General features: G+C 36.1%; 3 protein-coding genes across 8 annotated transcripts; 1 reads left to right on the plus strand and 2 right to left on the minus strand.

The window, feature by feature from the left end:
- The first annotated feature begins 493 nt into the window (after nt 1-493).
- LOC141821434 (PLASMODESMATA CALLOSE-BINDING PROTEIN 2-like) lies at nt 494-2,868 on the plus strand. Its single transcript, XM_074708867.1, has 4 exons — nt 494-632; nt 1,817-2,056; nt 2,140-2,173; nt 2,297-2,868. Exons 1-4 carry the CDS (start codon nt 581-583, stop codon nt 2,481-2,483), a joined length of 513 nt encoding a protein of 170 aa, XP_074564968.1. The 5' UTR covers nt 494-580; the 3' UTR covers nt 2,484-2,868.
- Nucleotides 2,869-3,251: 383 nt separating this feature from the next.
- Nucleotides 3,252-8,526, minus strand: LOC141822349 (uncharacterized). 6 transcript variants are annotated; one of them, XR_012601250.1, is made up of 9 exons: nt 8,381-8,526; nt 5,536-7,186; nt 5,365-5,446; nt 5,178-5,244; nt 4,245-4,430; nt 4,071-4,131; nt 3,765-3,994; nt 3,611-3,699; nt 3,252-3,502 (listed from the first exon to the last, which is right to left on the minus strand). XR_012601250.1 is itself a non-coding variant. In XM_074709792.1 (7 exons), the coding sequence occupies exons 2-7, from the start codon at nt 6,926-6,928 to the stop codon at nt 3,819-3,821; spliced, it is 1,965 nt and encodes a 654-aa protein (XP_074565893.1). In that variant the 5' UTR covers nt 6,929-7,186; nt 8,381-8,526; the 3' UTR covers nt 3,252-3,818. The 6 variants fall into 6 exon arrangements, 2 of the variants coding, with proteins under 2 accessions (XP_074565893.1, XP_074565894.1); XR_012601251.1 differs by lacking the exon at nt 3,611-3,699 and having other exon boundaries at nt 3,252-3,572; XR_012601249.1 differs by having other exon boundaries at nt 3,252-3,699.
- Nucleotides 8,527-9,107: 581 nt separating this feature from the next.
- On the minus strand, nt 9,108-17,201 carry LOC141822229 (ABC transporter B family member 25-like). Its single transcript, XM_074709666.1, has 18 exons — nt 16,950-17,201; nt 16,773-16,848; nt 16,539-16,589; nt 16,408-16,443; nt 16,259-16,333; nt 15,457-15,581; nt 15,109-15,208; nt 14,848-15,019; nt 13,984-14,102; nt 13,066-13,176; nt 12,834-12,978; nt 11,706-11,838; nt 11,542-11,617; nt 10,652-10,717; nt 10,441-10,548; nt 9,995-10,102; nt 9,719-9,916; nt 9,108-9,565 (listed from the first exon to the last, which is right to left on the minus strand). Exons 2-18 carry the CDS (start codon nt 16,833-16,835, stop codon nt 9,323-9,325), a joined length of 1,929 nt encoding a protein of 642 aa, XP_074565767.1. The 5' UTR covers nt 16,836-16,848; nt 16,950-17,201; the 3' UTR covers nt 9,108-9,322.
- Between the last annotated feature and the right edge of the window lie 1,170 nt (nt 17,202-18,371).

Genomic DNA, 18,371 nt, shown 5'->3' on the forward strand with positions numbered 1-18,371 from the left:
TTTAAATTATAAAAATAATTTTTATATTTAATATAAAATGATTTACTTTGTGGGGATGGAAAAAGAGAGACAGATCTATTCAAATTATATAAATAATTCATATAATTTATTTATTTATTTTAAATATGATTTATTTTAAAAATCAACGCGTATAAAATCAATATTGAAGAGAGTAATAAATTATAAAAAAATCGTCATAAATCAGTATAATCATTTTAATATTACTAAATCGCCGTCAATTTATAATTTTTATCCGGAAACAAATTTATAAAATTAAATTAATAGAAAAAAGAGAAACAGCGGCATGCAACGGACAACGGGCAACGAGGAGGGCAGCTGGTGTCGGCGATGGGCCCCTCCCTTGTTTTCACCCTCCTGCACCACGTCCACACACTTTTTTTTTTGACCGTTGATGTCGCTGAAACGGACACGATCAAAAGCTGGATCTCTTCCCCATGCTCTCTCTTCTCTCTCTCTGTCTCTGTCTCTCTTCTACAAGCACTGGACTCGAGCAAGCGCCAGTTTGCTTCCTCCGCCCGCCTCTCTCGCGGCCACTCCTCGTTTCGCACTGCCGCTCGCCATGGCTGCTCTAGCTCTTCTACTTCTCGCCCTCGCCGTCGTCGGTGGAGCAGGCAAGTTCGAGCTCACTCCAGATCTCGTCACCTTTCCGTGATGTAATCATGTTTAATTTATTGTTTTTCAGGCATGCCTTTTGTCTTCTTCTTCTTCTTGTCGACTTTTTTTTTTTTTAATGTTTCCGGGCTTTGATTGTGACATTTTTTTCAGATCAAAATATGGGCACAATTTTCATTCTGTTTTCCTTTTGTTTTTTAAACTTTTATTCTCTTCAGTAGTTGCTAGAGAAGAATTGTTGCGGAATTTTGTTTTATGATATTTCTGCTTTGTTGATCGTTGTGTTGTTCTCGGATTAAAACATGGAAAAGTTTCTCCCTTTGTTCAGTCCATTTTAGCGTTTCGGTTTCCGTACTGTGATCTTTTGTTGGTCATGGAGCAGCCAGATGTAGATCTCTACTGTGATCTAAAACACTATCAATATTTTGATGCTAAGTGGAAAATTTTGCTCTGTTGCTTCATTGAGTGATAAGACATCAGACATTAAGACTGTCTGTTGATGGTAATGTCTTTGGTTTGATGCTTTTAATGAAGTTCGAGTTAATCTTCTTTCCGCTACATTTTGGATATTGGTTTTGAGGGATTCGTTTCTTTCTTCCCTTATCCCCAACTCTAGTTCAATGTTTTTTTTTTTACAAAAATTTTATTTTTAAGGTTGCTTTCCTGGCTCCCATCAATTTGTTTCAGACGAGAACATGGAAATTCTTTGCATCATCCTCTTTGTATTTTAACTTTCACTTTCTCAAGTGTTCTTGATAACCTTTTATTTTCCTACGTTTTTATCGATTTCACTTAGCTTGGAACACTGAAATTGTCTGCTTATGTTGAAACTATCTCTGCAACGATGATTTTAAGAGAAGAACCTGATCGTACTTGGGTCTTCATACCAATGTGTCACAATTCTATGTTAATCAAGCAATTTGAAGGTTTCTTTTTTGTGTGTGTGTTTTTCTTTTTACTCAATACGGACTCAGACTCACGATACTTTCACCATACAGTATTCGATACCGATGATTGAGTGGAAAATTTTGCAACGAATTGCGCTTAAACTGGGTGAAATCAGTAGAAAACAAAACCATTTACTGGTCATATTTGCTAATTCAAGAAAAGTCTATCATTTTCTTCTTCTCTCTGCCTGCATAATGTTGCCATTGAATTTGAAGGTTGCTTTCTGGCTTGGCAGATGCTGCTTGGTGTGTCTGTAAATCTGACGTGAGTGATACTGCTCTTCAGAAGACACTGGACTACGCTTGTGGAGCCGGAGCTGACTGCTCCTCCATTATCCAAAATGGAGCTTGTTACAACCCCAACACAGTGAGATCCCATTGCTCTTATGCTGCCAACAGTTACTACCAGAGAAAAGGGCAAGCACAAGGGGCTTGTGATTTCTCTGGCACGGCCACTCTCACCACAACAGATCCAAGTCAGTTTTTTAATCTCTTCGTATCCTCCATCAAATTATTGCCCTTGTAAGATGTAGTGTTAAACTCTATTATTTTCTTACAGGTTACTCTGGTTGCACTTACCCTGCCACTGCAAGGTATGTAGATAGATATCTCTGACCTGACTGTGTATTATTGTATCAGCTTCTCTACAGTGTTGAGAATTCTTGTTTATCTTATGGTATCTTTGTTGATCTGTCATCAAACTTTTCTTTCTCCAGTTCTGCAGGCACAAATTCTACACCAATAACAAGCACCCCTGGCACCTTAAGCCCTCCCAATGGAGTATTTGGAGGATTAGGACCATCAAGCAACTTGCCTGACAACTCCGGCGGCTTCCTTCTCTCGGCAGCTCTGGCCTCTCTCCTCTCAATTGGCATTTGCTCATGGATGGCTTTGTTGAGTTGATGAATGCTCTAGAGTTTCAATCTGCTTCATTGGTTGGCACATTGGGTGTTTTTGTGGTGATGGCCGTGAAAACAAAAGGAACAAATGTATGTGATAAAAGCATTTCTTATCTGAATTGATTCATGGTATGGTATTGGGAAAATTAGAATAGTTGTTTGTTTCTTTCTTGTGAGACTCTCTGAATTGAGGTATTATTGAGTAGTAGTTAGAGCATGAGTTTCCTAGTTTGTCATCATCACTTGTGAATCACACACTGGTGAGCTGTGAAGGGTGGGCATGTGCTATGTTTCTTAGTTAATAGAACAAGCAAAGCAAATTTTGTTGTGTTGTGGATGCCAGGATTAAGTACCTTGATGAAAGGGCAGATTAATTTTAGTTTATTGTCCAATTGTGAATTCCACTTAATATAATTTATTTATATTACAATTCTGAAAAAGCATTCATTGACATACCTTTGGATGATACATCACATCCATAATTAATGTGATTTTTTGCATCACATTTAATGTTTGGGCCAAATGAAAGCTCTCGATGCTTTGATTCACACCAACCATACTGGTCCAAGTCTACAAAAAGCTATGCAATGTTCTTCCTTTGTCAGGAGTTTTTGATTCTCGAAGTAAATTTGACCAGCTCTTGAGTTCAAACTGCTATGAAATTCTGAACTTAGTATGACCTAAATGAATACTTACATCAGAGAAGCTAATAGCTTGTTTCAGGTAATGAAGAAAAAAAAACCCTGAAGATATTGAACTTGATCCACATCAATAAACACTAAAACAATCAGATAAAGCATTCAAGTACTTTGAAACAGTTATACAGAGCTGAAGAACAACTTCAAATGCAGGCAGAGTTTAATATGAAATAAGAACCATCTTTTGCAACATACTGCCCAAAAGAACAGAATTGCTAAAAAGAGGATATATGAGAAACTTGCATTTCCTTGCAAACCTATAAGAATAATATTGGAGTAGTTCCACTCTTCCAGTTTTACAAAGACTTGAACATAACTGTGGCATCTGCGAAGTTGAATCCTTATATCAGGTTAAACTGTCGCTAATGACGATGTCAAAATGTAAAAGCTTCTCTCTGAAAAAAAGAAGAAACAATAGAAATACAAAAAATACCTTCTACCACTTCTATAAACAGCAAAAAGGGAGACATGTCCCTAGCATCAGTCTACATTAGGCATACACTTCAATACACAGAAGAGTTTCTGAAGAAGAATCCTCACGTTTAGACATGCGCATGGGACATCTAACGAACAACCCAATCATTTACCTTTATGAAGAATACAATCACTAGAGCACAGACAATGAGGAGGAGCCATCAGCTTCAAGTAGTTAGAGATGATGAATTCTGAATTTTATGGATAATCTGAAGGTAGAATTTCCATGATGGATTACCATCTGCAATAGGCTTCTGACCAAAAGTATTTGCTTGAACATATAGTTGAACATCATCTGCCATTGCTAGCCCTTCCAAATAAACACGAAGACTGCCTTTAGGTCCTGTATGAGTTAAAACAATGAGATGCATGACAAAGGAGAACAGAGAATGGAATGGTGCATGTGTGTCGAAGTTTACCCAAGGAATCGTCATCTTTGTTGGCAAAACTATATGGATCTGGGAAAATAGCAGTGTGAGGCTGCAGAAAATGAAATTATGACAAATATTAAAATAGAACACAAAATGTAAGGCAGAAGAGTTATCTAAAGGCAAAATAGTTTTTGACAAACAAGAAAAATGGGACATAGTTACAGGATTGCAAAGAGCTTTGTAAGGAGAATCATCTATAAGTAATGTGTTAGATGCCGAGTATTCTCCCTTTTCCCATGGAAGGTCAGGCTCCTCTTTGTCCCATAATTTGTTTAGCTCCTTGAGAAGAAGTGGTTTATGAATGTTGTCGATGGTCACACATCCAGTGTCAGTGCATTTTGATTGGTCCTAAATGAAACACGAGGAAATTACCTTCAGAAATTTAGGCCACAGACATGCAATAAAAAATATGAGGAAATCTTATTGTCATTAGGAAGCATGGAAGTGAATGCAAACTAACAATGTCAAGTGACCATCATGAATGGATCAAATATGAACTTATTAAAGTCTTAATAGTAGAAGTTGGACGGACAAGGTCACCTTATTTATTAGTTTGACTATAATACCTAACAGTGTGCAACCAGTCAAGCAAGGATTGTGCAAAGTTTTGATTTTGGCATACAAAGAATTGATATTGGTACAAAGGCCTTGCGTCTTGTAGATCTAAATATCATGATCAACTTCTTAATCCACTCAACAAACCATCTAAATATTGAAAAACTAGAGAATAGCATGTCTACTTCTTTTGCCCAACAGTTTTATGTCAACTTCAATATTTGCTTTTCTTTCGCCATTTTATCTATTTATCACACTAGTGTATATATTCTCAACGTTGTAACTTTTGTTTTGTTCTCAAACTTCAGTAAAGGATATATTATCTATGTCAAGAAAATCTTTATGTGAATACAAAGTTAAAATATATTTAACCAGATCTTTAAAAAAATCATTAGTCTGTTTGGAAAAAATAGAACTTGGAAAGCACTATTGAATAAATTAATTGAATGTAATTCACAGAAAATCAGATCACAAGTTTGAAGGCATTCCTAGAACAAAATTTTGAATTTCCAAAAGAACCAAGGTTATGAGATCCCTTACCCAACAAAATAACAGTTTATTTTTCAAATCTCCCATTAGATACTCAACCACAGAGTCCACATTGTATCTGCCAATGATAAAACAAAGATAAATTTAGTGTTGCTATCAAGAAAAATTATTGGCACCTCAATATACTATTGTCACAAAAGAAAAGTTGAAACCAGAGAAAAAACAATAAAGGATGAACCTTCTTCTTGAGGACCAGACACCTACATTAAATCTCTCAAAACAAAACTCGAGAAAATCATCGCAGAAGGGCCTTTTGAAAACTGATGCAAAGTGAAAACACAATATCCATCAGCAGTTGTAATTGCCAAAGCATAATCATAACAATAATCAAAGATAAGAAAATAGGCACCTAATTTCCCTCCAACTCTGCTATGAGCTTTATGAGCATTCCGATAATCCTGATTGATATCAGCCAGTAATCCATTCAAATCAAGAACAATTAACTTTTTCCGTGAAAATTTAGAAATTTTTTCTGTATAAGGCAAGGCAAAATTTGAACTTGTGACCCGGTCTTGGGTTATATCAGAAGACAGGATATGACTCGCTGATGATGACACAAGTTTTTTCTCCTCCTGATCAGTATGTTTGTATTTATCATCAATAGCTGATTTCACACATTCTGATTCATCTTCAGTTCCTAAGTTAGATGCCTTTCTGAAAGTGTTCCCTGATGAATCATTACAGAACTTGTTCTCTAATCTAAATGAGAAATTTGCACATTCTTCATTACATGAATCCAATTGATTATGCTGCTTCATGAGTAAATTTGAAGGAGATGGTTCTTGTATTAAACCTCTAATTGGTGATGGAGGCACACTTCCTCCTTCTTTCAGGCCAGATTGAAGGAACTTTAGGCTGGCTTCCACAGAGACAACATCACACTGATGTGCTGCACCAGAGCTGTCCGGCAAACTCTCAGTCTGCTGTACAAGTACACTGTTGGTAGCCATTTTCTTATCTGACGCATGTAACCTAGCAGGATCAGAAGAATCAACCGGCATAGAAACTGACTGAAAGGTGCAAGTTGCACCTGAGTGGATTTTTGGGATTTCGTGTGTGTACTCTCTTATTCTTTCTACTTTCGCATTCTTGTCATCCTCAGTAAAACTGGTAGCTTCCAGCTGGTATGAGTTTGAAGATGTCTCTGGGAATAAGCTGGTTTTATTGTGTAAATCTTGAGCAACACCATAATGTGAATCACAATCTTCAAGTTTAGCACTACTGATTCTTAGGGTGTCACTACTCTGTGAGTCATTCCTTGGGTTGTGCGGTACATTTTCTTGTGGTAGCATCCATTCTACCTCAGAACCAGCTTGGATATAAGTTGTATCGTTACTTTCTTCTGCTGCAGGTGATGCTTGAAAGTTATGGAATGCTGCCTCATTGGTAGACAAATTGATAGCTGATAAATCATTTTCTACTCCAATTTTGTCGATCCCATCATCTTTTGAGCTATTATCTTTCAACATAATAAAGGTGGGAGTACCCTCACCAGCTATACAACTTGTTTGATAAGCTCTATCATTTGCTTGTTCTGGCATTTTGTCATTGTTAGTCACTAAAATTAGATCAAGATTAGTTAATGATTCATCACTATTCGTCCACGTTGAGCCATCTTTACTACAAGACATCTCACTTTGATTGGGATCCACATCAACAGTATTCTGCATTGAAATTCTTTTGTTGGAAACTGACACATTGTTGAAGAAATCACCCTCAAACTTCCTTTTGGGAGGTTCCATCACTGACTTGATATCAGGACTTATCTAATGTTTCATGAATCATACGTGCTGGAATTACTCTTTGACAAATATCACTGGTATAATGTTTTAATTCTCCTGAGATGGTACTAGTGTTCTAGTTATCTGGTCACTGTAGTGCTCAATGCCTTGAGCTGCACTTTAAATGTCCAAAAACAAATTTCCCATTCAGCACAGTTAATTCTTTCTCTGATAAATAATATTACCTTATCTAGGACTTCAGAGAATAACACCAACAACCTAATACAAATAGACATAAATACCATTACTACTAAAGAATTTAAATAATGCCCATGGGTAAATGGTGCAATAGAAGGAAGTGGAGATGTGAACTCGGTTAGCAATTTATATTTCAGAGGAAAGAAGAAAGTAATCACAATAATATGGACTACCCTAACCCAGTTGTCACATAGTTATCTCCAGAACTTTGGTCTATGCAATCAGATTTACCAGAATGTGTCTAACAAATATGAAATCAATAATTACACTATAAATCAGTTCAAACAAAAATAAAGTTGTCAGATGCATAAAAGAAATTTTTCTGGGAAGAATGAATTGTTGATATTTTCAACCATATAATCTAGGTAGACATACAAACTAACACATCTTTCAGAGTCAATGGAAGAATAAAGCTCAAGTATACAATATAAATGCGGGTGAAATTTTTGAAAGAATAGACAAGATGGTTAAAAAAAATCATTAGCATGAACACAGCATGCAAGACTTATCTCAAATTATTGTATATAGTTAGGAATACTTCTTCAAAAGCAACATAGTAAACTCAAGCTCTTTTGGAACTATTTAAGCAACAAAAATGGAAATAAAAATGAGATTTGGAATTATGATTTACTTAGTATTTCATAGGTTACAGAGACATAGTTCTTCTGTTCGAATACCTTGTACCTGGGTGATTGATTAGACAAAAACTCCAATCAGTTCCACCAAGCATTAAAAATTTGGCACTATGCCAATTTTCCGCTTATATAATCATACGTATCGTGCTCAATGCAACAAACACTTCGATCCTCTTACATCAGGTCCCCTACGAAGGTTCAATATTTCTCCACTAAGAAAAATCTAATCATCTAACCGCTAACACGATCTATAATTTGAACATTGATCCATCTCAACTATAAATCTAAACTCGCATAATAAAAATTTCAACTTTCAACTTCTTACATTCTTTTCTACTGTATCCACATACAACTGAATCTCCTATCCTCGATTCACTCTTGAATGATGCCAATTCGCCTGCGAAGCTTAGCAATACAACAAATTTACCACACCCATAATGCCAAGACGACAAAAAGATGCTCTGAACCGACAAACGCTTAAATTTCGCACCAATTTCACTCGTTCTCCAGATTCCCAACAAATGAAACAGAGTGACGAAAAAGAACATCAGCGCACCCAAAGCGAGAAATGAAAACGAACCAGAAGCGAGAGAACCGCGGCCCACGCGCCTGAAGATCCAAGCGAAGGCAGCGTGAAAAAGAGAGAGAGGGTAGATCCGGCCGGATCTACCTGAGATGACAGGGGATCGATCTCTGAGGCGAGGGTTTTCCGCTTCTCGCCCACCGTTTCCGTCTTCCGAATGAAATCCCTACACGTCGCTTCTAATGGGGTGTTCTTCCTCCGCCGCCCGTATTCTGCTCCTCCGCCACGCTGTAACTTAACGAATTCCCACGTGCGCCAAATAAGCCCAAATGTGAACACGGGGGGTGGGGGAAACCCGATTCCCTCCTGTGCCAGCGTGGCAAGGAGGGTGATGATTCGGTAAATATCTTAATCAATAGATACAGATTCTATGTATCTCCCGCACGCGAAGCGACGACCATTTGCAGCCGTCGGATCTCCCCATGGCGCCGTTTCGACGTCTCCTTGCCGCCCAACTTCGGCTACGCCGCTGAAGACTTTGACTTTGACTTCGGATATGGATTAAAGATTCAGCGTATCTGACTCATTAATTATGGGGGCGTTCATTGATGAGGGTTTCGGAACTAGTATCTGAGAGATTTGACAAGTCAAATCATGCTGTTTGAAAGAAAAAAAAGTTCTGAACAGAGTTCAATGTGTGATGATAGCAAGGGGGTTTACTTCATTGGTGCTCCAAGATAATGTCAGTTCATAGCAAGAAAACTAAAAACAATTACTAAATAAATTAGACATTGGGCGATTACCTTACCTTATCATAAAAAGTTCACTAGTTCTAAGATCTGTCCTTTGGAATTCTAGTTCAGTCAAGACATGAAAAATAAAATTGGCAAAATTGCCAGCTGTGAGATTGAAAAAGCATTAATTATCGTAGATGATAACGACTAATTCATCATATATACACATTGATGCACACTTTTTAGGATTGCCTAGATCCTCAAATCAGGACTCAGCTCCATTAATTTCTGCTCGCGTCTCTTCCCCTGCCTCAAATTTGGACCCTTGCAATTGCCTCTTCACGAGTGCAGTGTAAATGCCGTTCTTGCTCAAAAGATCGTCATGGGTACCTCTCTCAGCTATCTGGCCATCAGAGATTACGGCAACCGTGTCAGCACTCTTGACGGTTGAAAGTCTGTGAGCTATCACAAGAACAGTCCTCCCTTTCATTAGGGAATCCATCGCATCCTGCAAAATTTCAACGAGACACTATTATAATCTCAATCATTAGAAAAAAAAAAAAAAACTCAATTGCAGGATCCTAAGAGATACTATTATTATTAGAAGATAATTTGGTGACTTGTGTGATATTCTGAAAGCTAAATAGTGCCGTTGATGTACCTGCACTAAATATTCACTCTCTGCATCCAACGCACTTGTGGCCTCATCCAACAGAAGAACTCGCGGATTCATCAGTAAGGCTCTGGCAATGGCTACTCTCTGTTTCTGGCCACCAGATAGCCTTATGCCTCGTTCACCAACCAGTGTCTTATATTTCTCAGGGAAATTGGATATAAACTCATGTGCATTTGCCATTTTCTGCCATATAGTAGGAAGCTTCAATCAGAAACCTACAACAATTTAACTAATAAATTGATCAAGAATATCAAAACTTACAGCGACATTTTCAATTTCACTGATTGTGGCTTTTCCATCATACCCATAAGCAATATTTTCTTCAATAGAGCAATTGAATAGGACAGGTTCTTGACTAACTATGCTAACCTGTAAATTTGTAATTAGTGGTGAAATACACGCAAGAAATAATCATCCATGCAATATCAGTGAAATAGTGTTCAGGAACATCTCTCTCTCTCTTTTTTTATCCTTTTTTGTCACAATTGATTTTATACTCTCATTAAAAGGTTCATTTCTGAGAAATTGTCCACAAACGATGTAACATTTGTCCAACTAGAAAACAAGTAGGAAATAGTCATAACCTAACTGCTATAAACCATAAATCATTGCACGCTAGAAAATATGCAATTGGAATTGTCTGAGATAATTGTGTATTTAGCGTATTAGCACATGTATTTAAGCTATCTGACTTCAAGAAAGATTACCTGTCTGTGAAGATACTGGTGTGATATATCAGGTAGTGGAACACCATTAAGTAGGATTTTCCCCTCAACAGGGTCATAGAACCTTTCAATTAAATTCGCTATTGTAGTCTGCACCAGGAATAATATCCATCAGTATTGATGAAAGTGCTGCAAAAGATACATCACATGACATGATCAAACTAATAAAGCTGGATAATTTTCTAAAAATTACTTTTCCACCACCACTTGGCCCAACAAGTGCAACCTTTGATCCAGGTTTCAACTTTAATGTAATACCCTGGAGGTGAAAATTGTCAAAATTAGTCATCCTACTGATATTTCTGCATTTAAGATATACATCCCATAATTTAGACGAACAATAGTATTTCAAAATAGGTTGGCACAAAATAACTAAGCTAAAAAAGTATCCATTAGTTAAAATTCTTGACCATGTCCATGTCCAAGTTTAGAACTATGAACATATTCACATTAAAAGTCATTGCACTAATCATACATTCATGCTATCTTATTGATCTTAGCTAACCTAACAAATTGTCCACTTTAACGTTTTACATATTTTTGGAAGATAAATGCATTTTAAAATTTCAAATTGCCATTGGTTTACTCGTCATAGTTTCAGAATTTAACATAAACATGGTATATGTGTCTACATACAAGTACAAACAATTAATATTTGCATAAGTAGCTAATTTTACCTTACAAATATTATTGCACAGATTAGCAGTTAGCATATTGATCATCATTTTAAAATGAATCTTATGAGCACATTAACATCCGAAAGGTTGTCTAACCGAGTTTTGATATTCAACAAAATTTGTTTCAAGCATAGTTATTGCACCTTAAAAGTTTCATATGCACTCTCTATAAGGAAAACTTAGTTGACTTTAAATAGGACATTTTCTTTTTAATTAAGGTTTAAGCAACAGTTACTGCAGAGAACGACGTTTACAAACTTCACTGAAAAAGGAAGAAACACAGAAAATTAGAAACCTTCAATGTGCATATGCTAAGATCTAAAAAAGATTAGTCAAGTTAATTCGAAGGTAAATCAGAATGCACACTAAGATTAAATTTAGATCACTTGAAATTACTAGATCATACCTTAAGCACCATGTGAGTAGGGCGAGAAGGATAAAAAAACCAGACATCATCTATCTCAACATCTCCATCTTGCTCACTAACCAATCAGGAATAACATTATATTAGAACACTCAATTGTCAAACTTGCTTTCAGCAAAACACAGATTCTGCATACTACAATCAACCTGACAGGGCATACATCCCCTGATTTTGGCATGGAAGAGACACGGTCCAAAAGCTGAAAAACTCTTTTACTTGCACCAGTAGCTTTCATTGCTGTTGTATATAATCCTGACAAGGCTGACACCGATGAACCAACTGTATCGAGAAAGGATAAGACAATAAGCTTTGGATTAGTCAAGTCTGATGATTTTCCAAGGCTGTCATCTAGCCTGCAAGATTAAGCATAAAGTGATTATTTGAGCCATCCCTTTGTTATTTTAAAAATAAAATCTCCTGCTACCCTTCTAGCTGGTCAACTTCTCTTCTCCATTGATCTTGAGTCAAGTTGGATGTTCAATAGCTGATGTGTAATAAGAATCAGCTTCATGGATCTTGTTGTACAAGGGAAGCTTCTAGGTTTATGTTGGTGAAAGCTATCTTGTTCATTCAAGTTATAAAACTACTTACATGACTTGGTGAAACTCATGGATTAGATCACCAAAATTATAGGTACTAGCTGAATAATATTACCAATCTGCCAATGATAGGAATATGATCACCAAAACCCCACGTTATCAGAATCAGATGCTTGAAGGGACCAGGATAATGGGAATTGAAAATACACGTTTAAGCCATTCTATTTCAAGGTGGAACTCAACAGGTCAAAAACTTGTGAAAAACAATCAAGCCCAAGTGAACCTTACTACATGGAACTTATTAATTACCAGGCTGCTCCAACAAAAAAATGTACTCACATGTGGTTTTTAGCAGAAAATAGGAAAAAGAGGGGGGGGGATAACACCCAAATTCACATCTGCTACCTCGCTCATCACACCACAACTATCTCAACCACCTCTACCACATCATCACTGAATATTAGGCTATTAATATCCATCTCCACTCCTAATAACATGTATCCACACAGGACTGGTACTGGCCCAGCCACTAATCATTAATACAAAATATATCAACCTTGATAGTTGATGCCACCCACAGTTAGACTGACAGAAGGTTACAACCCAATCTGGTTCACAAATTGGTTTTTCCTCATAAGAAAAATCCTTGATAAAAAAAATCTGGTGCAGGGGTTGCCTTCAGATTTTTTTAAAAAAATTGGAGAAACTGGAATACATGTAACATCGACAGAGTACCTGTAAGACTATAAAGGATGAAAGAGGTAAGATCTCCAGTTGTCATTGATCCATTTATGGTCAGGTTAGCTCCGTATATAACTACAATCATAACTGATAGCGTTGATGCTGCATTCAGCCCTCCAGAAAAGAGACCAACAACTTTCTATGAAGGTATGAAAAATAACTTGGTCAACAAATAGTTTTTGTTACTAAAGTTATATTGAAAATAAACCAAAGAAGAGGATCCTACAGCTTGCTTGAGTCCAAGCTTCAATGTTTCATCTACTTTTTCAGAATAGCGTGATATCTCATAGTCTTCTTGAGCAAAGGACCTCACAGTGCGTATTGCTCCAAAAGATTCCTGGATTATCATTTTTGTGTACTTGTCAAAGGCAGGTTTGACAAAAAAGACAAAATTCTACAAAATTACATTGAAATTAATCAATTATACTCTACAACATCAAAACAGAAGCAAAAGATGAACCTTTTCTACTAGATAAGAACATGTCAGCCAGTCCCAAAAATATACTTCAATACCATTTTTGCAGAATTTGCACAAAATTGAAATCTCCAGTATTATTCCAAAATATTATCCAAAAGATTCATCAAAGTATACAAGTTCACTAATAAAATGAATAGATCGATCAAAAATAAAGGTAGCAGAAACCGCAACCTAACTCATAGTTTACTACCAAGTCGAGCAAAGTGAAAAGTGTATCCAAGCCTAAATTATCTATAATCACGTTCTGAGCCATAAACTTGGTCTACCCATACATGTGAACGAAGTAGTCCACACTATACACTGCAGCCATAATTCTTCCTTCATCCTTCAAATTCCTATTATTCCCCTCTCAAGCTCTCATCCCCATGTCAATCAGCAATTCTTCCAGGTGGGCCTCCATCAAATTATTCTCCATCATCGTATGCCCTCATGGTAGATCAGGATGATCAGTGAAATCAGAATTAGGGAAAAAAATCAAAAAGATAAAAATAAAAATACAATAGAACAATTCCATCTAAAATGTTTAAAATCTTAAGAATGATGCATATTATGTTTCACAATCCTAGACTATCAGTAACACATGATAAAATAACAATTAATGAAATTAAACACATAATACAGCATCATAATTTGAGATGAAGGGAGCTAAACTTGAATCTAACAAACCTCTGCAATTGAAGCTGCAATAGCTGCTGCAGCCTGAGTCTGGTGAGAAAGTTCACGTAGATAGCGTCCGAAGCTCCGCACAGCAATAGAGATAATTGGAACTATAACAAGTGCCAACACTGTTCCAAATAGATACCACTAATATTATACATTCATGCAAGCAATGAAAATTTTACCTCATTACAAATAAATGGAAACAATTGCTAATAGAAAATTTTTGCAAGCCTCATAACAATTTCAGAAGAATCCTACAGAAATAACATGACGGAAAAAATTCTATGTTTACTAACAAAATTTTCATTGCCTGAACAATAGGTGAATACTAGAGTTCAAAGATGAAAACATTTTATCTGAACAAGCATCCTGCAAAGGCATAACTTCCCAGAAATTACCATGCTTATGGTAAGATCTATCATATTGGTCGAGTTCAAATACCACTCATTGTACTCCTGAGTATTGCAACATCTAAAGGACATTACAGCAATATGCATGAGAAACAAAAATTGCAAGAGTTTGTGGCTTTTAATTTGATTCTGTGAGCACAAGTTTGTGAACATAGATAATTTTGTCATTTAACAGTTCAAAGTTTGATGGGTCAACCTTCTCTTTTTTCACCTTCAATGAATGCAGTTCACCTTAAGGTATATATTCTATATTCACTATTCAGCATAAACGTCATCAAAGCTCAACATTATTTTGATCTAGTGATAAGAAAGGATAACATGTTATAATTCCAGTAAATCTTCATGAAAAAAAAGAACTTGAATAAATAATAAACCTGTCATTGCTATGATAAGATACGAAAAATCTAATACTTTATTAAAAACTAGCAATTCATGCTTCTCAAACATATTTAGAACTCACATGTCAATTTCCATGACGTGGAAAACATAAAACCAAGACCAATAAGTGTGGTAGTAATGTTACGCAAAGCCTCTGACAGATTTGTCGTTGCTGCATTTTTTATAATTTGTGTATCTTCAGATAATCTGCTTAGTAGCTCCCCAGTGCGAGTCACATCATAAAATGCAATTTCCTAACAAAATAGATCTGAGACATTAATAAACAAAATCCATTTATTGGCTGTAGTATTGAACAAGATATGAACAAGTAGCTTTAACTCACTTGGGTTACAAGATGAGAAAATAAGTCTTTTCTTAGACGAGCAACTACTCTCTCACTGGCAGAGTTAAACAACCATGCTCGCAGAGCCGTACATATTGAACTGAAAGGTTAAACCACTGGTTATTTATCATCAATTGTATTTTTCCAATACATCTATTATTAAGCATAGCATTGTTCATATCAAAGATCAAACTAAAACCACATCTTATAAAACCTGCTGTAAATATAACAATGCAAAATATAAATAACATGGAAAATATATCACTCAAGCAATCATCTAAATTTACTTTGAAGCAAAAATCCAAAATAAGCACAAGAAAAACAAGTGTTAGATCCAAACAGACATACCCTATGATAACTATCAGCACGATATCCACTATGGTACTATTAACAGCATTTAGAGCATCAAATTTCTGTTCAGGTTCCTGGACCTCCCTTGAAACGATGTCAATTATCTTCCCACCAAACTTTGGCTGCAACATCATAGGAATAAAAAGTACAATGCAGAACTCAATAACTATGTCTTTTTGATAAAAATAGAGACCAATTTTACCAGTACTAGGAAATCAAGTTTGGTAAAAACTTAAATGAAAATCCGCTTCTCATTTCCATTATATTGGGATCCAAAATGTTTTATTTAAGAAAGACTTATAATGAGGGTGTTGCTGAAGTGACCCAAAACACAAGTAGGTTGAATAAAGGGATTAAAATTTCATTTTGAGCTAGGATTTCAGATCCATGCAAGAATGAAATTGTCCTAGTAGCATGTTGGCATGCTTACATGTGGTGTCTGTGGCACTGAGGAGGATGTAACTTGTTTTCTTACACTCAAAAACATATTTAACACAGTATGGATACAGGTGTATAATACCTTATTTTAAACAAAAATACATGTGAGTATACGACAGTGTGAGAAATGCAATAGCTACTTGAAAAAATAACAATTAGTAATCATGTTCATTGATAGCATTTACGAAGGGCAACCCATATGGCGTAGACCATTTTTAAAAAACCTAATAATGAGAAACTATGATTTCCAGGATCAAAACTAGACTGTATGATTTTGTCTTTCTCCTTTTCAAGAAGTTCAGATACATATATAACATAGTTAGCAAACATCTTTTAGGAAAAAGAGACAATGAATACATACAATTAGAATACTCGATGTGGATGCTATTAATAATGCTATTGTAGCAAGAACAAGTTTGCCTGCATCAGGTTTTGCCTACAAATGAAAGATTGTCAACATACACATCTTTATACTAATTTGAATAACAGACAAATGGATTTATTACTTACCAACTGTAAAATCCTACAGAATGTGACATTTTCTGGCTGATGTACACAAAATAGTAGTGTTAGTAACATTCATGAAGAAGAAGCAACTAACATGGTAAATAGCAAAGTCAACAGTTAGGAATCCAAATTACCTGAATTGCATCTCCATGTTCAAGATCTGTCAAAGCACGACTGGAGGAATCCTAAAATTTCGTTTAAGTCTAGTCAGGTCTTGAAAAATAGCTAAATCGTCCAGATGACTTTTTTTCTAACTGACATTTAGATGGAACACTAACACTGCAATTTTACACTTCATATAGCAAAACACACGCATACACACACATGAAATAACTATGAACCAGGAATCCAGGAAAAGAAGACGATACCTCGTTATCAAGCAGCGGCCGCTTGTGGCTCGGTGCCGTCTTGATCCTAAGATTCTTCCCCATCCCGCTGTCCTCCCTGTTTCAAGATCAGATTGCACTTTTAGTGTCCAAAGCATCGTCGGAGTAACATTAATGGAAGCGCCACTCGAATGAATTAACGTCGATGAGTCACAACACCGAGACAGACGGCCAGCAGAGCGAGGTCGCCAAGAAGAGCTGATGCAATTTGAGATCTAGATTGCCCTCCCTCCCAAGGGTCCAACGTCGACAAACAGGGCTAAGGATTGCCCCCGATCGCCGACCAACAGGAAGGCACGACGGCCGGCGAGAGGTAAGGGTCCGGAGTCGATGCGTCCGTCCAGGACTCCGCGAAGGACCCGAGGTGGAAGAACGGAAAGACGATGGAAAGATTGACGACCGTGCGGCACAAGGCTGCTGTGTGTATATATAAAGACCACACAGCTTTACTTCACGCATAGGTTTTATCCGAGGGAGGACACTGACGAACAGGGTGCATAATCGACGACCGGTGCGAGGACTGAAATTTACATTTTGGCCATTGAATTTTCCCAAGTTTGAACTATGATTCTATGAAGCTCCTTTTTAGCGAAACAGTAGAAGGAATCAAATTTGAGCACCAAATGTTTGAAAGGAAAATAAACTTGAGGGGCGAATTAGACTTTTTCCAAAGGAAAAACAAGTGGGGAGCCTTTTCGTGTTCCTTTATAGAGACGACGCCAAGAATATGAATATCGTCCTGGATTTGCACGTGATCTGGTGATCAAGTAAATTTTATATTGAATCTTAAAAGGCCTGTACTCGCTTTGTACTTCTTTATGGGGTTAATTGAATTCGATCAGTGAGCAATTAAAACTTTTTTGGGCAATCATTTGCAAAATCATCGTATATTTGATTGATCATATAGAAGTTAATAATTAACTTTTATATGTTGTAAAAATTTATTACTAACTTCTATAATAGTAATTTTATATTATTTTAATTTTATTTTTCTAAATGATAATCTGATTAAAATAATATTTCAATATATCAAATAAATAATGAAGATTCTATAATACTTACTGGATTTTAATTGAAGATTATATGATTAACCGTGTACTAGCTAGCATATAGTTTTTATAATATGTAAAAATTAATTGTTAATTGTTATAATTATGATTTTATATTATTTTAATTTTATTTCTCTAATTGATAATTTAATTAAATTAATATTTTAATGAGTAAAACAAATGATATAGACTACATGACACTTATTATATTTCAAATGAACATAATTTAATCATGATTAAAATATAAAAATTAATATGTAACTTTTATTATTTAATATTCATATCGATGTCATAGCGTACATTGTCGTACATTTTCATTAGTAAATTCTAAACCAATTAAATGGCACTCAAATACGATGAATCTAATGGTCGAAGTGTAATCCCTGCCCCCGGGGCATAGCTGAGTTGGTTACGACGCAGCAGACTTACAGAAGAGGGCAAGAGTTCGAATCCTGGCGAAGTCAGACAATACCCTCTTGCGTCCTGACCAATTGCAGTTTTTCGATTTACTTCCTCATAAATGATCGTGGAT

This window comes from Curcuma longa, chromosome 2, assembly GCF_044706935.1.
Source record: "Curcuma longa cultivar G26 ecotype Majalengka, Jawa Barat chromosome 2, ITB_CL_G26_1.1, whole genome shotgun sequence".
In the NCBI taxonomy this organism is placed as follows: Eukaryota; Viridiplantae; Streptophyta; class Magnoliopsida; order Zingiberales; family Zingiberaceae; genus Curcuma; species Curcuma longa.

Coding starts and splice junctions, on each gene's coding strand:
- LOC141821434 (XM_074708867.1), top strand. CDS start 581: ATGGCTGCTCTAGCTCTTCTACTTCTCGCCCTCGCCGTCGTCGGTGGA. Junction 633..1,816: donor CGCCGTCGTCGGTGGAGCAG/GCAAGTTCGAGC, acceptor CTGGCTTGGCAG/ATGCTGCTTGGTGTGTCTGT. Junction 2,174..2,296: donor ACTTACCCTGCCACTGCAAG/GTATGTAGATAG, acceptor TTCTTTCTCCAG/TTCTGCAGGCACAAATTCTA.
- LOC141822349 (XM_074709792.1), bottom strand. CDS start 6,928: ATGGAACCTCCCAAAAGGAAGTTTGAGGGTGATTTCTTCAACAATGTG. Junction 5,447..5,535: donor CAGAGTTGGAGGGAAATTAG/GTGCCTATTTTC, acceptor ACTTTGCATCAG/TTTTCAAAAGGCCCTTCTGC. Junction 4,431..5,177: donor ATAAACTGTTATTTTGTTGG/GTAAGGGATCTC, acceptor TGTTTCATTTAG/GACCAATCAAAATGCACTGA.
- LOC141822229 (XM_074709666.1), bottom strand. CDS start 16,835: ATGGGGAAGAATCTTAGGATCAAGACGGCACCGAGCCACAAGCGGCCG. Junction 13,177..13,983: donor TTGCAGCTTCAATTGCAGAG/GTTTGTTAGATT, acceptor ATGATAATCCAG/GAATCTTTTGGAGCAATACG. Junction 12,979..13,065: donor AGCTTGGACTCAAGCAAGCT/GTAGGATCCTCT, acceptor ATACCTTCATAG/AAAGTTGTTGGTCTCTTTTC.